The sequence below is a fragment of the Aythya fuligula genome, chromosome 13, assembly GCF_009819795.1.
Source record: "Aythya fuligula isolate bAytFul2 chromosome 13, bAytFul2.pri, whole genome shotgun sequence".
NCBI lineage: Eukaryota > Metazoa > Chordata > Aves > Anseriformes > Anatidae > Aythya > Aythya fuligula.
The window spans coordinates 4,567,632-4,591,835 of record NC_045571.1 but is presented as its reverse complement, the minus strand read 5'-3'; the positions used below and the strand labels follow the sequence as shown (position 1 = coordinate 4,591,835).

General features: G+C 48.2%; 1 protein-coding gene across 3 annotated transcripts in view; it reads right to left on the bottom strand.

The window, feature by feature from the left end:
* Positions 1–311: 311 nt before the first annotated feature.
* NEXMIF (neurite extension and migration factor) overlaps positions 312–24,204 on the bottom strand; it is a 128,482-nt gene continuing 104,589 nt past the window's right edge. For 2 of the 3 annotated variants that reach the window (XM_032196356.1, XM_032196357.1), the window contains exons 3-5: positions 9,239–9,363; positions 1,586–5,870; positions 312–896 (exon numbers count right to left, since the gene is read on the bottom strand). In XM_032196356.1, coding sequence (XP_032052247.1) covers positions 719–896; positions 1,586–5,870; positions 9,239–9,314 — 4,539 coding nt within the window. In that variant the 5' untranslated portion in view covers positions 9,315–9,363 and the 3' untranslated portion in view covers positions 312–718. Of the gene's footprint in view, positions 897–1,585; positions 5,871–9,238; positions 9,364–21,034; positions 21,039–24,204 lie in introns of all 3 variants that reach the window. The other variant, XM_032196358.1, reaches the window with a different exon arrangement.

The following is a 24,204-nucleotide window of genomic DNA, read 5'->3' as shown; positions in this document are numbered from 1 at the left end:
TTGCATTTCAAATGCTCTTCAGCTACAGGTTTTGCTTTAAGAAAACAGACACTTGAAAAGCAGCTGTTTCGTAGTCTCTAGATGCAGACACTCGAGTTCCTGTCAGACTTACCTGGAGTGGTTTTCTGAACTCCTCCACCATTTCAACTCTCTCCTATAATGAAACTCAACATTTCACCATTATGTTTTTCTGCTCATGGTTTTAAAGAGAGGACAATACAATTTCCCAGCATCAGTTTCAAAGTTCCTTTTTTTCTTTGTATTTTTTCCTTTTTTTTTTTTTTTTTCCTTTTTTTTTTTTTATTTTTTCCTTTATGAGCTTTAAACCACAGGGTGAATCCATGAAATGAGGTAAGTAAATTTGGCACACTTTTAGTCATGTCCATAAAACTTTTGGTAAGTTGTATAAGTGAACAATATTGTTTTCATCGTGAGTTACAGGTGCTTTCAAAGGGGGTGGTTAGTACTTAACTGGAATGTTTCTAGTAAAATCAAAAGGCATAGCTGCAGAAAACACTCACAACCCAATGTTGATAGAGAAGTAAAAATATATACAATACAGTCACTTGTTCATAGTTTGGCACAATTTTTTGTTGTTGTGGGTAATAGTGCATAAACTACTGTACAACAGTATGACTTTTAAAACAGTCTTTCACAGAGAATACCAGATTAGGTTCGCTTTCAAATAATAAATTCCCACAATTTCAAACTCTTCATTTCAGCACTTACATTTCAACATACCACAAGGCATATTTCGAAAGAAACAAATGAAAAAAACAAACGGAAAAAAGAAACAAACATCAAACGTCTTTTTTCTAGAAAAGGGAGTCTCTTCTTCAAATACAGGAAAAACCAAAAATGTTGTTTCTGCTTTAAGAAGAATGGAGTCTGATTCCCTGCAGAAAAACCAAACATTTTATGCCATCTTAGTTAGCTCGTGTGGAGTCACCACGACAGGATCAAATGCGCTAAACTCTGACACAGGAGATGAAGCTTTATGATGCAGGTTAGGAGATAAACAGCAGAGGGGGCTAGAAAGCACTCAAAATTGCCACATGAAGCTCAATTATGAATGAGTTTTCATTTTCAAACTAAAGAGCCTTTAGTTTAGAGATCTTGGCTTTTGGATGCATAACCTCTTTTTTGTGTTTTATTTTTTACAAAATGTTCAAAAAAAAGTCTTTCCTTTGCAAAATCATTAAAAAGAGCATGTAATCATTTTGTTTTGTATTTCCCCCAATAAATAAGTAATTAAAAACTGAAGAAGCCAAACAGCAGAAAAGAGTAGCCTTGTTAGTTTTTTTTAACCCCAGCCAAGCCAGAAAATTGGTCATTCTTTTAGGTAGCTTGCAAGTAATAATTATTTTCATGCATTTAAAAAAAAAAAAAAAAAAAAGAATAAAAAAAATAAAAAACCAAAACCCCCAAAAACCAACAACAAAAAAAATAAACAACCAAAACTGTAAAAGGGGAATGTCTTTTTCATGCAACTTTTGCTTTCAGGAAGGAAAAAATGAGGAACAGCGGGCTTAGCAGGTAGTAGGAAAGTTAAAGGGGCATTCCAGCCAGTTTGGTGCAGCATTACCTCAGTTTCTCAAAAGAAGCTGTCACAGGTGGGTCCTTATGGGTCTGTTCGCGGTCTGTTCGCTTTATTTTACAGTTCTCATCCCTCAGTGATTTAGAACTCGATTTATGACGGTACAGTTTTTTATGGGTAGGTCCGTTATTGCCTAAAGTGCTCAGGTTACTATAGTTTTTATCAAAAAAGGGAGAGTGAATGTCTGTATTGTACCCAGTTGAACAGTTGGGGCGACCAGGGTCGCAGGCGGCAGCTTTGCCGTTTTTGCTTGAGCCCTTGTTGTTCGACTTGTGGTTCTTCGCCGTTCCCGGCGAGCCGCCGTTCGCCTTCTTCTTCGACTCCTGGGGCGTCCCTGCCAGAATTTTAAGGGTTTTCAGTTTCAGGCTGTTCGACTCGGGCGACCGGAATATGTCTGGCACGCTGTTGTGGCCGACGGGCCCCCACAAGGGCTCGATGGAGGCCATCATGAACCTCTGGACGTCCGCCATCCCCGAGGCGATGTTGGACAAGATGTTGGAGGGCTCCTCGAACTCCCTCTGGTCGTCATCCAGCAGGCCAGTGGTGTTCCCCAGGCCCGTTTCCGACCAGCCCGTGCCTCCGTCCTTCCCCAGCGCCCACTCTCCGGCCAGCCCGTTGTGCTTGCCCAGCTTCCCGGCGGCCGGGCCACAATGCTGAACGCCATCGGCAAGCCCCTTGGCCACCAAGGCCGGGCCGGCAAGTTGGGTGACGGCTCTGCTGCCACCCGCTTGGGCCTTCTCGCCGTTGAGGCCCGCCGCGTTCTTCCCCTTCCTGGTGGATCTGGGGGCCTGCCTGGAGTTCTTCCCTGGGGGCTTCTCGGCGCCTTTGTTGGTTTTGGGAGATTTTTTCCTGGTGGTTTTCTGGGAAGAACTTTGGTTTGTACCCACATTCTTGCTGGATGAACTTTTCCTCTTAGATTTCGACACTTTGCTATTGGTGCTAATTTGACCAGATGGCTCATTAAATGTTGACAAGCACGGACTTTTTTCAAGAAGGCTGACAGAATCTTCATCGTTGAACATATGGAACTGAAACTGGTGATTATTTAAAGTAAACCCATTATCTGCCTGATCCTCGGTCTGCAGGACCCCGCAGTTCCACTTGACCTTCTCGGAGCTGCTCAGAGCAGCCTGGGCGCTCTCCGGGAAGCCCTTCAGGGTGCCCAGGGGTTTGGTGTCGGAGCCGGCTATCTGTGGGGAAAGGTTGGGAGTGTCTGGAGGGGACATCTCCGAAAGCGACGACTGGCGGAACTTATCGGGTGTGAAGTTGGAAATGTCTAAAAGGTCCGTGGACTCCTTCAAAGGGGTGATTTCATCTATGCTTTGCTGGATCACTAGCTTGGGACTGCAGTGGGCCAAGAAATCGTCATTAATATCATCCTCGCCGTCCTTTTCGCAAGACTTTAAACTTAAAGAACTATAATTGCTAGAACTAACTGACAATGAACCCACTGAATCAAAACTAATGAGTCTGCCATCATCTGTACTTAGTGTACCTCGCTGGAAATGAAAGCGCCCCTCTCCATTATTAAAATGACACGACTGATAAGAATCATCAGACTGTACTTGTTGGCTATCCGGCATGTAGTTTTTTTGGTAGAGCAATTTGCTGCTATTCAGATTGACCGGAGGGTAGCCGGAGGCCGGGAGGCCATCGGTGCCCGCGGCACCGCCAAACTCTCCCGACAGCGCCGCGGCCTCCCGCAGCTCTCCGGCGAATTCCTGCCGGTTGCTGCCGGCAGCTTTGCTCGCCGGCCACACGCTGCCGAAGCTGCTCTGCTCCATCTCCAGGTGGCCGGGGGACTGCTGCAGCTCGGACTCGGACGGCGGGGACAGCACGCAGCTCTGCGATGGCTGCAGGCCGGCGAACGGCTTGTCTGCGGGGACGATGCTGGGGAGCGGGTGCTGCTGCTCGGAGGGGTGCTGGGTGAAGTACGAGATGCCGGTGCTGCTCGACAAATCCGAAGCGTCTAACAGTGTCTGCAGATAGCCTCCGGGGATCAGGGGTACATTGGTGGTGATATTAGCAGATGGCAGAGGCTTGTCTGAAGAGGAGGTGGATGGTAGGAAAGCAGAATTTTTAGCAATCTTATCCTCATGGCACTCCGGGAGACGGGAGCTGTCTGAAGCACACGGAACATTTTCGTCCTTCAGCCGCGCTGCCGAGTCCTGGTTTTCCAGCGCCGGGCAGCCCTCTGTCATGTTGGTAGCAGCTTTGATTTTCTTGCATTTCAACCTGGCTTCACTTTTGAATTTGATCCTGCGGAGCACTTTCCTCTCCGTCCCCTTGTATTCCCGTTCCTGCGATTTGCATTTCACGGCAGCGATGCCCGTGATGTCATTTACATGTAATCCGTTCGCACAGCTGGGGGTGGCGATGGCTAATGCCTGCAGCCCTTTCAGGCCTGCATCCTCCTTACTGCTGCAAGGCTGCTTGTGATCAGAGGAGCAAGAGCCCAGCTTGTTCACTGACTGCTCAATGGCTTTAATTCTTTGAATCCTGTGCCTGTTTGCTAGCTTGCATTTTCGCTTCCGTGGGTGAGGGAGGAACGAAGCATCTGAGCCGTTAAGATAGAAATTCTGCTTGTGGTAGAGAGACGATCTGAGCAAATCCAGCCGGCTCTGCTGCCTCTCTTGCCAGAAGCCCTTCAATGGGGCCAGCTTTTCGTATTTGCTGAGCAGCTCCTCGTTCAGGGTAACAGTTGTCTCGTTGGCATCCACTTTGCTGAGCTTCACCAGCATATGCTTCTCCCCTTTAAACCTGTTAATGATGATGTACTTGATGATAACGGGGGGCTCCTTGCGAGAGACTTTTCGCCGCTTCTTGGGGCACCACTCGTCGTCATCCTCTTCCTTGGGCCCATCTGGGAGCCACTCCTTCTTATCCAGGATCTTCTCGTTCTCGATGGAGTCCACATCGTACAGGTAGTCATCGCTGTATCGCACTTTCCTCTTCGCCCGCAGCCCGTAGTTCTGCTGGATGAAGGAGCTGGAGTGGTCCCGGGACAGGTACCGGCTGCAGTCCTTTATATCCCGCAGCACATCGAAGGAGGACTCCGTGCACGTGCTGTCATCGCTGAATTCCCCAGAGTCCTCTGTGGAATTCACAGAGTCCAAGAAATGGCTCCTTTTGGAGCCCACGTACTGCACCACCTCCGTGCTGTTGCAAGATTTATTTAAGGCAGCTTTCTCCTCCTCCTCGCCATCCTCTTCCTCACCATCCTCCTCCTCCTCCCCCCAGATGATGCCTTCCTCAGACTTGAATTGAGAAGGGTCGGCGGCACCACCGGGCCCCCTTTTCAGGGTGCTCCTGCTGTCCCTTTTGGTGCAGTTGCCAAAGACGCTGGGGAAGAAGTTGAACTGGGCGTCCTCCTGTAGGGCGGTGGTCTTCTCCCGCACGTTGTCCTGGAAAGACTCGTATCTGATCTTTAAGGAGCAGACGTCGCTTCCCAAGGTCGAATCATCATCATCAAACATGTAATTATCCACATCTTCCTCAGAAAACAGATTTACAGAAAGCTCATTTTTGGAGCAGAGGTCAAGCAGCTCAATTTTACTTTCGCTAATGAAAGATTCAAAATAGCCCCATTCCTGGTTGGGATTTGTTAGTAAGGGTTCCTCACCATTGCATTTGTCTAATAGTAATCCCTCGTAATAATTTTTCTGAGTGGGGTCCTCTGAATCACTGTCAGATTTTTCTGCATCTCTTTTGTCCGCTGCCCTCGATTTATGCATAGGGAAGCTTAAAAGCTGGTCTGAAAGCAGTTGATCCCCATATCTCATGGTTTCTCCTGTGCTCATGCAGTGAATCCCTATATCAGAGACCGAACAGGTGTCATAATCCCTATTTATATCCCCCACTTTCAAGCTTATTCCCGGCTCTGCATCAATGCCGTCCTTTGATTCAATGAAGCAGCCCAGGCAGGTCCGGCTCGGCTGCATCAGGCAGTCCCCGGTCAGGGCGGACATGCCTCCGGGCTCCATCATGCTGAAGGGAGCCTTCTCGCAGTCGCCCGGCAGCGACCAGGAGCTCATGCCCTTCGTCACGCAGGACGTGAGGGAGATGGCGTGGGCCGAGGAGTCGTCCGACGCGTGCTCGGGGACATCGGTGAGGCGCAGCGGGGACGGCGGGCTCAGCGAGCAGGGCTTCTTCGAAGGCAGGGGCGGCAGCGCGCGGTGGCACGCCTGGGCTTCCTTCGGAGCGGCCGTCAGGGCCGGGAAGGCGACGGCGGCGTCGCCGCACGGCCTCTCCTCGCCATCCGGGGCGCGTGGCTCTGGAGGGACGGGAGGAGAGAGGGAGGGAAGGGAGAGAGAGAAAAAAAAAAGGAGAGTTTACAAACCTCGCAGCTCCCGTCACCCCGCTCCCATTCTCCCTGCTTTTGGGGGCGTCTCTTCCCCACCGCCTGCCTGGAAGGCGGCAGGCTCCTCCCTGCAAGATCGCAATCTTCCACTCGTGCAGCTAATTAATTTTGTGATGTACGAAAACCAGCGAGGTAAACACTCTGCCCCCCGCAGCCAGTTGGAAGAGGTACAAGATTATGTTTAAAAAACCAAAACCATCCGTTCTCTCCTCCTAATATACATACCGTTACCTGGATACTGCCTTTCAAATCTGACAAGGTTATTAAAAAAACAAAACAAGCCTAATAAAAATGTTCCCATTAACATTGGCAAAATTAATAGAAAAATAAGATTCTTAAAGAAGCAAAACATCCTTCCTGCAGCACCTGCAGCTGACACGCACCTGAGCTGCGCTGCTGCTGCAGGGTCGCAAAGTTACAGCTGATTAAAAAACCGGCAGCCTTCTCGTCCTTGCGGATGGAAAGCAGGAGGAAACACAGAGTTTAAGGCAATTATTATTAAAATTATTGTTGATTTTGCAATTCTTCCCATTGTTCCCCATCTTTCAAATGCCTTTTGCATAACGTAAGGATTTTTTTTAATTTAAGGGTTTTTAATTTTCTTTGCCTCATGGCACTCTTCTGTGGCAAAGTAAAATTATGAATGTTCTTTTATCCGACTCCTGGCTCAGCGGACGGTATGACCCTTGACATGGAAATGCAATGTCTTTTCATCCATGAACACGCTCAGCTATCTCTGCATTATAAAAACACACAAATGCGTGCATTCAGAACAGGCGGAGACCTCTGCCAGCCTCGAGCTTTTGTTGCTTTTGTCCCAGCACACAGCTTACCTGGCCGACCATTTCGCTGAAACCCCAGGTTGGTGGGGTGAGACCCCGCTCGATGCCAGCAGAGGGGCAGCCCCACCTGACGTGGCACTGGGAAGCGTGGAGAAGCACATCCTGGCCCCACGACGAGGATTTTGGGAATCCCACATGGGTATTCGGGGGGGACAAGCACTGAAGCACCAGCCCGCTGCAAGAGCAGGGCACGCGGAGAGATGTGGCACCTAGGTAGCTCCTGCAATCCTCTGTGACAAGGACATTTGCTCCAAAAGCCACCCTACCCAAGGGTGAGCCTGTTCCCTATGAGGACGGCCACCACAGCACCGTCCCACTAGGAGGACAGCGTGCCAAGCCACCCGAGCGCATCCATCTGGGACAGACGGAAAGGAGCACCCAGCCACGCGGTATGGGGCCGCTCCGCTGTGACATGGCTTGCCCTAAACCCCCAGAGCTGATCCCAAAAGCCGCCCCAAGTTATATTCTACCGGAGTCCTCAGGGACGGAGCTGTTGTTCAAGACTTAAGCCAGTACGCGCAAGCGACAGTCAGAGCCATCCAGCTTCTCAAACCTTCCGAGCGGTACACACACCAGATCAGAAATGCAATTCAATGCCTGTATGCAGCTCGAACAGACTGCCTTGCTGGAAATCGGTGCTGTTTCCCTCCCCGAGAAGGGTTAAAAAGCAAAATACAGCTCGTTTTGGGTCCCTCCCACCATTTTTAGATCAGAAATGCAGAGGTGGTATCTTTTCCCTTAAGCAGCAAAACAAATTAACCAGTGCATGTCCACTTTAGAAGTAGAAGAAAATAAAAATCAGCTTGGAGCTGACAGGAAGCATGGAAAATTTGAGGATAAAAGAATATCTGTGAATGCTGCAAGACTCAAAGAAAGAGGGAGGTGGAGAGCTCAAAATCAATCTCAAATACTGCATTCAGTACACAGAGATGTTATAATATAAAATAAGCTGTCTGCAGGTGGTTTTTTTTTAGTTACAGAAGTAAACTTCACTCTTGTGAAATAGAAATGCCCAAGCTCGATTTTACAGGGGCTGCATTGTCCTAAAATCAGGCGCAAAATCAATTGAAGCTCCAAAGCAAGTAATACTCTAAAAAGACCACAGTTTAAAAAAAAAAAAAAAGAAAAATACTGGAGCACCAAAAAAGCCTTTTTCAGGTTTAACTCAATAACCATCCAAAAGCATATGGGCAGTTTTAGCAGAAGAACACTGCACCATCCTGTTGTGAATCAGCTCCAGAAGGAGCCCAGTCCCTGAGGGTGCATTTCAGCAGCCTGCAGGCTGCCCTGGATTAACCGCGGCCGCTGCAGCGAGCACCAATTTGTAGCAAGGGTGAGAGGCTGCAAGAAGCCCCAGCCCTAATGTCACCAACAGGGAGATGGTGGCACCAGAGCTACCTGCTGAGAGCTCCCCGCTTTGGATTCGGCAGCAACTCCTACACAACGATGTTTAATTAAAGCTCTTCTTAAGTCCTGTTTAATTTAACCTCGTGGATGTGGTACCGGGTTCTAGAAATCACCCCAGTCTTTACTGATTTCACTGCCTACTCGATCAGACGGCTGGAAAACCTCCTTGTAGCTCCAGCAGCTGCCATCAGCTGTGTGCAGTCATGAGCAAGATGGGCTGGCAAAGACGGAGACCTTCAAAATTACACCGTACGGGAGAGCGCCAGCGTACGCTTCACCTGCCACCAGCACATGTTGCGGGGTCCTCATGGGCTCCCGTGTGCCTGGAGTCGCTCCAGGTTTTGGGTAATGAATGAGAACAACATGTGGCTCTACACGCTCCCGCTAGGGCAAACCTCACGGTGGTAAGACAGCAGGATCTGAACACGCGCGGCATGAGAGAACCGAGTCCTAGATATCTAGCAGGGTCCAGCTTATATGCACACATTGCAGGATTTGTAGGCCAACAAAAGTTCTAAAAATCCATAAAATTAGCCATAGAAACGCCTAGAATGAAAACATCGAGCTCTGCCCCAGCACTGGGTGCTAATTCAGGTCTGTAACCCAAGCTCTAATTTCCCCTAAATTTGTAGGGACTGAAAACCCTCAGTTAAACTGGGCTGAGACTGGTTTATGTAATTGCAGAGAGGGGGAAGATTCCCAGCAGAGGGGCTGCATAATCTCCTGTGACTTTTTTCCCTAAGAAACCGAGCTGAAATCCATAATTCAAACTGAACTAAAATCCATAATTCAAACTCCATGTGCACATAAACATTTCCAACCATGCATATGCATGGGCCAAAGCAGTACTTGTTAAGACCTCAAAAGCTGTAGAACCATAGCTGGAGTGCAGAAAATACCCACTTGCCCTACTGCTCCGTATCATGGAGATACCTGCAAACCACTAAAATTAAATACACGAAAGGAATTAGGAAAATAAGTTGCCTTGCAAGTTGTCACTGCTCCCTCATGTACTGTAATTAAGTTCCTTACCATTTTCTTTCACCCCATTAATCAGGATAGTTTCTTGGTCTTCTGAGGCACAATCCTGCTCTTGTTGGTCATCCATCAATTTAACCTCTTTCTGTTCATTCCATGCCCCACTGCATCTGGCCAACCTGCACATTTCCAGAAACATAACCACAGTCAGTACAATTCCCAAAATCAGCTCAAGGAACCATGAATAAAAAATAACAACAATAAAAAAAGCCCCACAACATTACATGCTGCCCTCACCCTGCTTAAGAGGACAAATGCTATTTATTTAGGCTATCATATTTTCACTTTTCCACTCCAAAAGCCAAGTCCAATGTATTTCAGCAGGGTTAAAATGATATATATCCCCATTTCCTTCCCTGAAGTCCTCCTTTAGGAGGCGGAGCAGCGCTCCGCACTTCTGCAGTGCCTTTCCCATCACCTGAAATTGCTTTCCGAAAGCAGGTAGGCATTATTCTCTCCATTTGGCAGATGGGTTAGCAGGCACACAGAGAAGAGGGAGCTTGCCCCAGGTTAGAAGACGGCAGCTCAGTGGCAGGGTTGGAAGAAAAACCCAGATATCCCACACGACAACTGCTTGCCCTGGCTCTCCTCCTCCAAGTGCTGCCAGGCACGAAAAATCTTGTCTAAGGAGATTTTGGGGAAGAAATATGTAGCCTCATTTTTCATTGAAAACCCTTCTTACTCCTTCCTCGGGGAGCTGCCCTCGTTCCCATGCCACCTGCCGCCGTGCATCGGCATGGACATGGAGCAGCGGGCAGCAGAGAACAACCCGAGGGGATGCTCCCAATGAGCAGAACCATGCCTCTTTGACCAGAAATTAAAGACTGAGTCTAACGTCTGGCAACTCGAGCTCAACTTTTTATCCTCTCTCAGAACAGGTACGAGACCAAAGCATCATTTTTTGTTTTTAAACCAACATTCGTCGATGCCTGATTATCCTGCAGTGCTCCCTGCCCCGGGTTCAGCAGCCGAACGTCACTCATATTCAGATTTGCAGTGGAGTCCTCTTAATTAATGTGAAATCTTTACAACCGCCTCAGTAAGTGAAACCTTCACCAAACTTAAAGATGTTGTGACACTGAGAGAAAGAGAAGAATAACGAGCATCAGTAACCCAACTCCTCTGCATATTTAGAGGAATATTTAACTAACCCAGAGAGTTTGACTTTGATGCAAATCCATATTTCAAAGCTCAGGACAAGTTGGTCTGCTCCTCTAAGCCCCCTCTCCCTGCTGCCCCGGGCTCCCTCCATGGTCACCAGAAGCTCGCTGGATCCAGCACCGAGCACATTTGGCTCTGTGCGTTCACAGATCTGGACCTGCTGCTCACGGGCTCACTTCAGAGCACTCCAAGAGCATTCGTGGCTGATCAGACCGGCATCTCCACAACACAGACGTTTATAACCAGCACTCCTGCATGCTGATCCCCACCATCCTTCTGCAGTGTGAAGGTGATGCTCCAGGAGAGGCTTATCAAGCAGGGGCACCTCCTCCTTCCCGCGATGAGCAGGATGTCAGGGCCAGCAGGCATCGTCTTGGTGCTGCAAACCTCCACGGGACCCCCTGGCACGGGGACAGCCACACCAGGGCACGCCGACACCTCGAGGTGCAGGCTCCAGCCCTCTGATGGCCACCAGCTGATGCCAAGTCAACAGGGAGCCACCGTGCTGGACACCTTGCTTGTGAAGCTCTGCAGCTAAGGGACTTGTGGGTTCAGAGGCTGTACCCGTGCTTTATTCTGCTGATTTCTCTAATGATGTCCTCCTACCTTGCTGACACCGCTGGCCTCCAGGGAAGCTTGTGGTAATGCAGGTGGCAGCTTCGTGCTGCGTCCAGTGGACCTGGTTTCAATCTGCTGTCCTTCAAAGGATGGGCAGTGGTTTCTCATTTTACAGCACCAGCAAAAACACGGCCTCAGTCCTAGACAGGACTTGGAGTATGGCCATCACAGGAACGTTTAATAGTAATCGTTATATTCATAAGGAGAATCATGGTAATATTTCAAGTTATCGAAGTGCAGAAACCAAATCAGAATACTACAGAATGTTTTTCACTTTAACCTATAGGACCCAGGTTGAAGGACAAGAGGTGACCTAGTGCTGCCGTACAAGGCTCAGTGCTGCAAGTCGAGTCTTTGGCCTACCAGCAGAACAAACCCAAACCCGTGGTCATGTCCTCCACCTCCCCACATGGCTCAAAAGCGCCAGCACCACCTCTGCGCTGGTTTGCTGGTCTGACTTCTGCTGGGATGTACCTGATCCGAGCAGTTTGGTGCAAAATGACACAGCCGGCCTGTTTTCAACGGGTAACATCGTCATAGCCGTATTAAAATAATGGCTTGCACTGAATAAAACATAACACAGAGGCAGGAACAGTAATTCTCCAGTAGTGTGGATGTGTCACTTGCAAAACACAAAGCATCTCTAGAGAGAAGATCAGAATGGGGACATAAAACACGAGAGCTTACAAAGAGATCCCGAGCACTGTCAGGAAGGCACCAACCATCCTATTGCCCCTGGGACTGTCTGCCCCTCGTTCCTGCTCCCGGGGACGTAATGGGCAGACCCCGAGGAGGCAGCAGGGCTCAGCTGGGCAGACGCCAAGCGAGCGGCAAGCAGGCGGTCAGGCAGTCAGAGGCAGAAAAAGGGAGTCTATGGGGCTGGAAACCTGGGCGATTTTTAATCTCTTATTATTATTTGGGGGGATGTGTGTGCATAAAGGGGAGGGAGGCACGGGAGGGAAGTGCCTGGTGGCTGTGATCCAAAGACGGGAGAAGACAAAGAGGAGGCCGAAATGCAAGAACTGAGGGGCTGTGTCTGTAGCCTTGGCTGCGGTACCTCAGAGTGCGGAGCCGAGCTCCAGAAACGAGCTGGAAAGAACTGAAAAGAGTTCAGATGGGGGATCTTCAGACACGGCTGAAGAGAGATGAAGTGCAAATGAACCAGACAATTTTGAAGTTTGCAGAGACCTGTTGAACAAGAGGACCTTTCCAGAGCGCCGTGACCACGAAAGGTCAGCTCCCAAGGCGGACAGGGAGAAACACCAGCTACCGTGAAAGAAAAGCTGACAAAGGGGCTTGACGCAATGCAGAACAAGAGGAAACCGAAGACTGGGAATAACAAAGAGGAGAAGAACAGCTGGGTCCCTGGGAAGAAAAACTAAACCGAAGGAGACCTGGGGTATAAAGGCAATAGGCAGAAAATATGCCGGGTAGCAGGAGAGCACAGAACAGAGCCATGTGCAGACAGCAGAACAAAGGGGAGAGGATTCGGGCTGCAGACAACGTCCAGCCATTGAAGATACACATGGCTGAGGTCACGCTATTGTGAAGAACCAGCAGGAGGAAATTCAGTCACCAGCTTGAAGTCTATGAACTTTACTAGAGCCGGAGTGCATGGAGGAAGAGGATGGTCAAAGCCACGGAGTCAGATGGGCTCCAGGTGTCCGGAGGAGGAGGAGGGCAGGAGCACAGCTTGGCAGGCTGGGCTACAAGGACAGCCACAGGTGGTTCAGCCGCCGGGATGAATTTGGCAGGACAGGCTTGTCTCGACTGTGCCGCGTATTTTAGGGCCTTGGTCTGCTAAGATCACGGCTGGCATGACTGAAAAAGATACTGGCTATGAAGGGAGATGGAAGGGATGAAGGTGCAGAATGCAAGCAGTGGAGATGAAAAATAACGCAACTGGTTTAAAGCAAGAGATGGACAAATTAATGGGCAGAAGGACAAGAAAAAATTGCCTGTGAGAGCAGCACACAGGACTGAGTGACCTGGAGAAATCCTCTTCAGCCCTCCAGCTCACGGCAGGTGAAGGACTGCAAACACCTCGGAAAAACCCTCAGCATCACAGCTGAGAGCATTCTCCACAACTCGTGTCTGCCCTACATCTTCCCACTACTCACACTAACGGGGTTGTGCAAAAACTGATAGCAACTCCGTGGAGTGCACGTGTCCAGCAGAACACAAACACAGCACCCAAACAGATTCCTGGATTTACACCTCCCATCGCCTTCAGAACAGGTCCATCGCCTTGGGAGCAGGTGTTCTTCAGCCCAGGTGGCCAAGTAACCCAAAGCACTACTTTGTTCTGTTCTAAAAAGCCACCTGAGAAGGTTTATGGGCACTGTAGGTGTGGAGCACTGTCTCCAAAGACAGATGTGGCCGGAGAACGAAAGCTGATGGATGCCCAGGCTACGGCCCCACGAGCTCTCTCTACTCCCAGTGAGCAAGAGCCTGTGCACACTTGGTGGGACACCTTTTTGTCAGTTCTTTGGAGTAAAAACCCAATATTCCTTGTCCTTATTTCTCTTCCTATAAATTCAACACGTACACAAAGCAAGAGCTATGTAATCAATGCTCCCAGCTGGAAATGAAGTGGGGGGGTGCCGGTTATTTGCCTACAGCAAAGGAAGAAATGCCCGAATTACACAACTAAAACATCTGGACATGCTTCTACGCTTGAGTCAAGGAAATGATGGGCTTTATGTTCAGTCAGAACTGACACTTCTTTGTACATCTTGGATTTTAGCACTTTCCTCAAGGTGAAAGGGGAAGCACTGCTGGTTTACACAACTGTGAGGGAAACATGCCTCAGCTCGAAGGGTGCACTCTACAAAGACAGCGACAAGCTGCTTTGCTTCTTTCTCAACCCGACAATGGCCTTCTCCCCCAGCAGGGCAAGGTCCCAAGTGGACATCTTATAGGTAAGGGTCCATCCCTCGTTGCTATCAGCAGTGCTGCGGGGAGAGGATGTGCTCTGGTCTCAGCTGCCAGCCCAGGGCACAAATCCTCCAAGGCTGGCCTCTGCCAGCTCTCCCTGGGAGGCAGATGTGGTTCAGCTCCTGGCATCTTGCAGAGAAAGTGGCCACGGTCTCAGCAGCATCCTGGAAGCACTCAGAGGGGACCATGGGCACCAGCATGCCACACCTGCTGCATAATCCAGGGCTTGGCCACGTGTCCTCGGCACCAGCACTATCCTACTGAAGCTTAATACACTCCCAAGCAGAGGAAAAAAAAAAAAATAAATCCACCAGGTAAAAATAAACAGCCTGCCAGACTGACTGCAAGCCCACCTACACATATGGGAATTGTATTAGATGGACTAGATTAGGGGCTAGTGATAGCTGTTCCATAATTAAAGTTGCAAGAGTGTTTCAGCTTGGAGCTGAATAAACAAAAGGTCGCAAGCACCCAGACAAAACCCAACGTGGCAATTCCTATTTACACACACCTTCTACATACCAAGTGCTTTTATTTGTTGTAGATCACGGGGGTAGATGGAGAGGGAGTATCCACAGCGAAGGAAAATCTTTTTCTGGAGAAGAGGGGGAAGAAGCAAAGCAGAAGATGTGGCTTTTTTCTGCAGAGTTGTGAATAAGCGCAGGTGTTGGAAGGAGCTCTATATATGCGGTTACATCTTTCAAGAAAAAAAAAAAAGAGCTTTAGAGAAATTAATTACATGTCAGAGCCTCTGACAGGTCTTTTAAGAATTATGATACTTTTGAATGAAAACATTATATGCTTAAAAAGAAATACCATGTAAATGTCTCTGAGATATTTACATTCAGCGGAGTAATAGTAGAAAAGAATTCAGCTCTCTCCCCGGTACGAATGGATGCGGAACATGCTGTGCTCTTCCTAACAACATCTTCTGCCCTTGCTGGACTTCATTAACTCTCAGGCAGAATTAAAAGATAGAGTTCAGGGCCATCTGCCACGAATCAGACGTAAACAGAAATAAAGCTCTCCCAAAGAGGCCAAAGCGCGGCTCTCGCTTCGCCGGGCTGCAGCCCTGACCGCACGGCTCCTCGCCAAAGCAAGGCCACCACACTGCACACCTCCTTCTGTGCTGACAAAACAGGCAGCAAGGCCTCTGCAGGGAAAAATATCCTTTTTTCCCCCTCTTTGAGCCCCACTGAAACCTGTGCAGGACATAGGATAGAGAACTTCCCTTGGAGAAAGCGTCGCGGGGCAGGACTGACCCCAACGATGCTGTTTTCCTGCTGGATTCTGACATTCCCAAATCCCTTTTATCCCAAGGATTCTACCTCACCCTTGCTTTTTCACAGCAATTTGACAATGGGTGGGTGAACTGATAAAAATTTTCACTTGCCAGCAGATGGGGATAGATTTTACTACTAAGCCTCTAAATAGAGGTTCTCTAGAAGTGCCTCTCCTGCTGAACCCATTTTTCCAAGAACTCACATATTTATATTTTTATTTAGGCCAAGGGTCTGAATTTTGCCCAACAACACGAAAAGAAAAAATATAAAAAGTACATGAGGTTTCCAGAACCGGAATGGTTCAAAAGGAGAAATTAATGAGGAAAGGTATTCTCTGCCCATCACAGAGAGCTTCCCCTGTCCATGAAATGGACGCCAGACTTACGGGTTCCAGTTTTTCAGAGCTGTTTTCCCATAAAAACCTGAAGAGGAAATAATCAATCCCCTAGCTGTTCCCTGGACTTTCATCTTATCAAGGATGAAAATGGACAAAAGGCCAAAGTGAAAGAGATGATGAAGAAGGCCTTAGTGGGTTAAATCCAGCTGTGAGACAGCCAAAACCCTTCGAGGAGGTGAGGTTTGACAGAACAAACATTAACTGAGAATAGGTTTGGCAACCTAGATATAAATACGGATAAAAGCCTCCAATTAGGAATAAATCCGGGGTAAAAAAAAAATGAAGTTGATAAAAAAAGAGCTTGCAGAGAAAATGGAGAACACAAAAATCATGAGAAGAAGAAACAATTTAAGAACTCGTGTGTTCCCAGAAGGTGTAAAGGATGGATGGCTTGTTAATATTCATAGCAAGCCTCCACTTTCTTCTCAGCTGAAAGCAGAAGCAACAATTATCACAGAGCCTGAGCCCCAACTCCAGCAGACCCCGAGATAAGATATTAAGAGCTGACTATTTTAGAGCAGATTCTGAAATAAATGACAGTTTCTGACCTTACTCCGAGAGGACATAAGGTGCCAGTGTTTCAAGACCTGTCACAAACAACTTTAAGGAAAAAGGAAGGAAGTGAACAAAATTATAGCCTTCCTGACAAAGCACATGTAAAATACAGAAGGAGCTTTCTCTGTAAATGTATTCTCACACATCAAGAACAGCAGTATATCATAAAGGGAAAAAGGCGGCAATTAAAAGCCTTGAGAAGCTGAAACGCGTGAAGGAATGGCTGGAGCACGGTGTATTTCAGCAAAAAGCTGTGCCGTGCTAGGGGAAGGACAGCTGCTAAACCCAAAAGACAAAGCCAGCAGAAGGCAAAGAAAAATAGCTGCAGCCCGCGTGTGCAAGGGGCAGGGTGAGGCCGAGCAGTAACAGGGGAAAATGGGAACCTCGTGGGCCAAAAAAAGGTCCAAGTAGGATTGAGGAAACCAGAAGGACTGAAAACATGGGAGCAGCAAGGAGAATGTGAACCCAAAAGCAAACAGGGAGGAGCAAGGGCAATGGAAAGCCAAGAGAGCCTGGGTTCATTGTTTGGGTGAGGAGGAAGGTGTTAGACCTGAATGGATCTGAAGGAGAAGAAGCCAGACGTCCTGTGCCATGGCACAGGCACGTGTTTTAGGACTGATTTGCTCTGTAGGTCCATGAAGGTCACAAATCAGCTGGGCTTCTTATTTCCTAGCCGACCTGCTTCCAGTAAACAGGAAATCAAAACACGACCGATGCTCAGGAAAAGCACAGCTCTACCCTGTGCTGCCCCATGCTGCTCTACAACATCTACACAAAGGTTTTTTCGGAAGGATCTGAGAGCAAACTGGTAAGAAATTGTTACGGCAGGCTGGCAAGAACAGGATGAGAGGGAGCAGCGCATTAACGAGGCTTACCAAACAAATCTTAAAACCACAAACCACCACCAGCAATAAACCACAAAGCAAAACAAGAGCCAAAACAGAGGAACTGAGACCCTTTAAAAAGCATCCCCTACCTCGGCTGCCTGCATTTTTCAGCCTGCGTGAGAGGTAAAACCCTGGCTCAGACAGAACCAGGACACAAAGTCCGAGCTAGGTGTGTGCATCCGCACCATGCAGGATTTATCGTAGGCAGTAAAATCAGGAGGGCACTTAACAAACTCTGTGCTATTTATAAAAACAAAGCTTGAGATACCGTACTCTGTCCCGACGTGCTGGAAAGTCTCAAACTGAACGGGAAAATGCAGATGCTGCAATAGAAAGTTTTCTTTGTGGAGCTGAAGAAATCTTTGCCCGCGGGACCATGGGCAGCAGGACGGCAGGCAGACTCTACTGTACCACTGCGTTTTGCCTTTCCTCCTTAAAAGCAACGGTATTCCCAACGTGTAGCTTTCGCTCAGTCGCTGGCTATAAAGTTAAGATAAATCAGAAATGTTAAGGGCTTGCATTTCTGAGAAAATTAGGCTGGAAATGATTAAAAACTCCAATCTGCAAAGGTTGAAAATTCAGTGAGATACGTGGGTGTTAACCTTACAAAAACACAAGGACCTCTCCAAAGCTAATTATGTATCAGGCTAGTCTAAAATAACAAAAGCCATTAAAGAATAGTTCAGGATGGAGATTTCTTGATGGGCAGAATTGCTTCATTTAAATAAACTTATTACCAAAATTCTCTTTCTACTGCAGTATTTACGTATAGGTCTACAAGACAGTATCTTAAAAGCTTCACAATCCCTTCCTGTGAACCTAATCAGGAAATACGAGAGACCAAGGTCAAGTACATTAATATTACAGAAGCTTTCTAAGAATGGGGATGCTTCACAGTTCCTTGCACACTGGATATTATCGAATAACTCAGCTGAAGAATGGTGTGTAAAATTTTGTTTAAAGATATGGATTAATGCAGAGCCAGAATAGCGTGAGGAAATGGATTTCACAGAGGTACGCCGAAGGAAAGGCTCAGTCCTAAACTTTACAATTCCCTCTTAAGATCCCCTATTAGAAATAGTTTCTTCTCATCACTGTTAACCACCAGGTTTAAGAAAAAGAAGAGAAAAAAAATGATTTTTTTTTTCCTGCATGAATTTGTAATGCATTGAAGTTTGGACTAAAGAGGGCAATTAAGCCTGCTGGTGTTGGAGGAGGATATGAAAGCTCATCAGGATATTTGCAGTAACCCTAGTGGGGTAAACATTTCTCTTTTCTAATATCTCCAAATTAGAAATTTTATAGTGAAAAAGAAATCTTGGAAAGGCTCGTTTGTCTCTTATTAGCAATTAACATATATGGACTCAGGATAAAAAGTGCTAATTTCTAAAATACACAGAATTTTCATAAAAGCACGGGTAGAAAGAGCGAACATCCGAGTGCCTGGATTAGACACGGGAAGAAATGAATCTGGGGTGTCGGGAGGAAGGGCTCCTCCATCCCACCTCTCATACATACTGCCTTAATGCTTTCCTTACCACGGACACGCGATGGGCAGCATCAAATACAAACACATCTGCTACAGACCTGGAGAATCCAGGTAAGCTGGGCTGCTAGGAAAGAGGCAGGGGTGAGAGCAGCCCCCAAAGGGCGCTCTGTTCCTCATTTACCTGCAGCCCCTCGCCCATTAAAGTTCCCAGCCAGAGCTCTTGGATATTCAGCAACAACTTGAAGTTTTATAAGGCTTTTTCCTTTTTATATACATATAAATGACCGCGTTGACAGCAGATGGCCTCTTCTATATGATTTCCTTTCTAAACTTTCAGCTCCGTGCCATTCCTGCATGCTCCCTGTGCTGGGAAAGGGAAGCCTGTGCTTTCAGCTCTGGAGCACGAAGCTGGGGTTACTCCTGCTGGTTTGCTCTTGCTTTCAAATCACACACGTGCACACAAAAATGGGGAAGACGGGCACCAGGAAAACCACAAGCCTGAGCAGACAGCTTAGCTGCTCTGCCCTGCTCCTGCCTCCTCGGAGCCTTGGGTCCCCCAGACAAGGCAAATCCTGACACGACTTACAGCAGCCACACCACGACCACTGACTGGAGCGTGTTGTCACAACGGAGTGAGAGGTTTCACCCAGCTGGCACGGCTGGACCGCCACGTTTTGCAGGTGAAATAGCTTCAAAGTCTCATCCTGTGATGTGCCTCTGAAGGAGCTGATGCTTCTGACTAAAAAGGGAATGGGGGTAGGTAGGAAAAGCAAATGATCAAAACACTTATCACACAGTGAAAAGAATTTATCAGGCCTGATAAGGTGTCTGAATTGATGATGATTATAAGATACCATCCATTTTTAGCTAATAATTCAGAAAAAGGATGAATTATTTGAGGAATAATATGTGATCATTTATTTAAAGACTTATTATAATGTATATGTTCTAGGAAGCAGAGTTAAGGTTGTACGAAGACGTTAACACTTGCATTTCCAGAGTGCTGTACGTTTAACCAAATGCAGAGATTTAACAGCCCTGTATTTGGCTCTAAAACCAAGTGGCTGGGTTAGTTTATAGGGCTCCTGCATTTATAAAACAGCAAGTAATTTTACAAGGCTGTTTTATACACATTCTACTTTTCCTCCACTTCTCTGCTCATGTTTAATAAATCTCCCAACATCTGCCTTTGAGAACTGGCTCATTTATTTAAAATTCCCAAACAATCCCATCCACGACTCCGCAGGCCTTAGCGGCTCACCCAATTAGCCCAAAGTGTCAATTAAATATAAAGATACGTCTCTTCATTTTCACTCGGAAAGGTTTTGGGTTCAGCCAAACGCTAAGGGCAACTTCTGAAGGCGAAATCCTGCCTTCGGAGAGGCTGCAGCTCCTAAGATATCTGTCCAAACCTCCATCTGTATCCAGGTAACAATCTGGAATGCTGATATTTAAGAGGAGAACTATCTGGACAGCTGCCCCAACTCCCTGGGAAGCAATGTTTAGTTAAAGTCTTGGATATCACTGAAAGAAGATGTGGAGATGTCACACTGTGGCTGAGGCATTTTTTCAAGTGTTGAATTATTCACCCGTGAATCTCAGATGTGAAATCCAAATGCTCCAGTACTGCCCTGGCTTTAGACAATGTCTAATTCCTTTCTGTGTCACGGCAGGGTCCCTTCATCAGCCTTCTTTCATCTCTAATCACAGTGAGGTCATGGATTATTACTCATATTCACTGCTCAGCTCAGAATCACCGAGCCCGGGACTCCGCCGTGCTCGTGTCCCCGGCCCTCTGCCCGTCGGCTCCCCTTCCATCCGGCTTTTTGGAACTGGGAAGTCACCAACTTTCCCTGCTCTTCATCCGCAGAAGTATAGCAAGAAGAAAAATCATAAACAAACGCATTTATCAGCTTTTGCTGGAGGTGTTGCTCTGCATATCGAGCTGCAATTGTTTCATTAGGAGGACCTCGGTTATGTCTGCAACGTTAACGAGTCTCGGAGAACAGAGGAAAAAAATCCTACAGGCAACGCCACAGAGAAGATAAATAGGTAAACATCCCGTGCCTGACATTAGTTAATACATCACAGCTTTATTCACTTAAGGCAGCCATGAAATCAATTCTTCAGTAAAAATAAAAAATTTGTACCCAAATCTGTGCTCGCAGTATCGGCGAGGCAAGACGCGATGCAACGGGAGGAAACGCGTGTCTGTGCGCTCAGCTTGAGCTCTGCCCATTTGTCTTTGCCTCATGCAAAGCCCTGCTAAGGACTTTGTTTTCCAGAAATCAGGACTTTTTTCATTTTTCCTCAAAAGCAAATACTTTGCCTTTGTTCAACTTTCTCGTGAGTCACCACGGATCTAATCCCAGCCTCTTGAGGACACGGCCGCGATTTTCAAAGTATCCTGGGCTAATCAGTAGCGGTGATAGGAAACCTCAGGGACTACTAAAAATAAAACACCCTTCTCTTTGAAAATGCTAAAAAACCCCGCCCACGTTTGAAACTGGTCAAAATCCCACCTTCTTCCTGGATAAACTTCCGAGCCTCCCACCATGCAGAAGGAGACAAAGTCAAAACCAAGCAGCAAGCAGCCTGTTGATGCGTAACCCCAAAGTTTCACCAATTCCACCAGAAAAAACAAGCCCAGACCCTGGTCAGCGCATCACCAGTGACAGTCTGTGGGGCCTTCCTGCAGATTCTGGCCCAGCAAACGTTTGCTGGGATGGGGACTCTCTGCAGTGCTGAGCCTCCAGGCTGTGCAGCCCGGTATTTGGCCGAGATGCGGGTTTTTTTGGCACAAGCACCACACGCTGCACCTTGAGGTGCTCCCCTGGGGCGCACCTTGCTCGTGGCCCTGTGGTTATCACCCCTCCGTCACTTGTTGGTGCTGTCCCAGACCTCAACCATGTACAAAGATGAAAGGAGAGCCACGCCAACAGGAGTGCCTGGTGAAACTCAGGCCAAGGAGCAGCACACCTCAATTTCCAAGAGAAGGACGCAAGCACTGGACAGCTGGACGTACCCGTGGGTACCCAGTGCTACCTGGACCAAGTTCTCCATTCACCCAGTAACAAAACAACCTCTGACAGTCATCACAAAGCTCTACAAAGAGCAACAAGAGGGAAACACAAAGGAAAACAGAGCCTGCAGGCTCTGCCTTGGCAGCAGAAGCATCATCGGGGAGGTGCAGTGTTGTCGTGGTGCTGCACGGTGCCACCAGTGCCCCAAGGAGCTCGCGGCCACAGCCAGCGGTGCCAATGCTTCTGGGTGCATCCATCCCTTGTGGGGCTGCCAGAGGATGGCCAGGAACACAGTGGGTTTTCCCACCACGCAAGCTATAGCAGGCTCTTTTGCCTGAAATTCACCCAGATTCAAGGTTCTCCAAGGGATCTACCAAATCCAGACAATTCCCTGTTTTTTTTTCCTTTGTTCCCTTGTAGGCTTACGTTCTTACTCCCCAGTCTGCAGCTAAAGGATGCACAAGGGGATCTTGGGGATCCTGCGCTTGGTACAACCAACTTGAATCCCATTTCAGATTTTCCAAACTGCTTAGTGCCTTCTGGACAGCAGCCATCATTTACGTGGGGGCTTTCATCTATTTCAAGCTGAAATTGATTGGCAATTTTGAAGAACGCACAGCAAATTGCTGCTCTAATCACAGCAACTCGAGCCACGCAACTATGTTAAAATAGCATTAGTGCTGAGCCAGAAGCTGAGGGAGGCAAGGAAGTGCTGAGTTAAGGTTTCCTGCACGGGGTCCTTCATCTTGTCCACCTGTATCTGGATGCTGCAGCCCTCCGTGGTTTTTTCCTGGTGGCGTTTTGAGACTCCAGATGGCGGCTCACCAACCCAGCAGTAACACCGCTTGGTATTTCAGTGGCAGTTTGTGGCTCCTAAGCACTGGGGTAGGCTTTCAGAGGGCTGGCTTGCTCGGGGAGCTGGGTGCTGATTTCCCCAGGCTGCAGGCACCTGCGGGTGCTACCTGCTGCCGACACGCGGCGCTTACCGGGACGGATCTGCAACCCCGTGGCTTGTAAATGCCAGCGTCAACTGCACCTGGAAAAGACTACTCAGACAGCTGAAAAATAACACATCCCTCCAAGGAAACACTGACAGATGCAGAATACGGAGAAGATTTCTGAATTCCTCTTACGCCAAATCCTTTTAGCAGAGACAGGGAGAGACAGGGAAACAGCAGGGAAGCCGGTGATCTGCTCCCAGCGCGCGGGTGCCGGTGCCTGCTCTGCCTCCCTCCAGGCACCGCAGCTCCCACGTCCAGGAGCCCTGGGGAGCGCCACCTTTGGCCCTGTCACCTACCAGGTGGCAAGGACAGGGCGTGCTTCCAGCCCCTGATCTCCTCGGGGGTGCAACCGCAGCATCTGTTCCATGGCGGAGACACACAGCTGAAGCACACAGCCTACAGCACGCTCGGCAAAGCGCCTTCTTCTCCGTGCGTTGCTTTCCAGCTCAACAGTTAGGATTAAAAAAAATAATAATAATAAAACAAAGGACAAAAAAGAAGCAGAGTCGCATCCGGATAAAGCAAACCAGACCCCAAGCAGGGGCAGTGAACTCCCCGCTTTGGTGTAGGGGTAGAGGGGCACGATGGGGGGAAGGGGCTGGGCAGGATCAGGCCGGCACGTGGAACAGACACAGGGAAATGCAGCAAGGGCTCTGCAGCACGAGGTGTGGATCCCAGACCTCCAGGTGGGAAAGCGTGGCTCCGTGCCCCGGTGAGCGTCCCCATTACTGACCGTCCTCGCCAGCAGATGGGGAGGGAACAATTCCCTCGCCACCAGCTGACAAACACAAAGGTGGTGGGGAAGGGAAAATCGCCCAGCCCTCCCCTTCCGTGCATTTCGCTTACACCGGTGAGATATCCTCTACAATGGATTAAATCAAAGTCCATCGCCAAGTTCAAGAACACGTTTAATGCAGATCTATTCATTTCAAGGAGGGTCTGCACAATAGATAGCTTTCCCCTTCAAAAATTATTCAAACCTGCACGCTTCCTTTTCATTCTTCTGTATCTTAACATTTAAAAGAGAAATACAGCATATTTGTAACTGGAGAAACGTTGTACAAATCATAGCCTGCTGTAAAAAGTGTATTTCACAAAGACTTTACATGGTACAGGGACAAGGACCACTTGTTGATAAATTACTTTCACTGAGAGAGTGGAAAGACATATTTGTGTGCACTATAAGTGGTGCTATTGTGGAGCAATTTGATGGAAGTCCAGTAAAACAAGGTGTGCAGGTTTCATTTAACCTCATCTAAATCAAATTAATGGCCAGGGACGGCGTCTGTGGACAAAGCAGAGCGCTGTGCGTGCATGTGACAAAGCGTGCCTGCTGAGCTGAGAAACATCTCTGCCAAATCGTCCCCTTCCTGCTGCCCTCGCCCCTTTGGGACCCACCTGTAATAAGAAGGAAACGGGCAGCTTCACGGTGCAGCTTCAACGCCCCGTGAGTTTTGGATGAGGGATGCAGCACAAAGCCCATGGCTCCCCGTCCCTGCAGGGTGTCAGGGTGACCTGCACGAAGCCAGCTCCGGGAAGACAGGAGGGTGTGCTACCAGAAAGCTTTGCTCCTCGCTGCCTCTGCTAGTGGGACTAGGAAAAGAGGAAT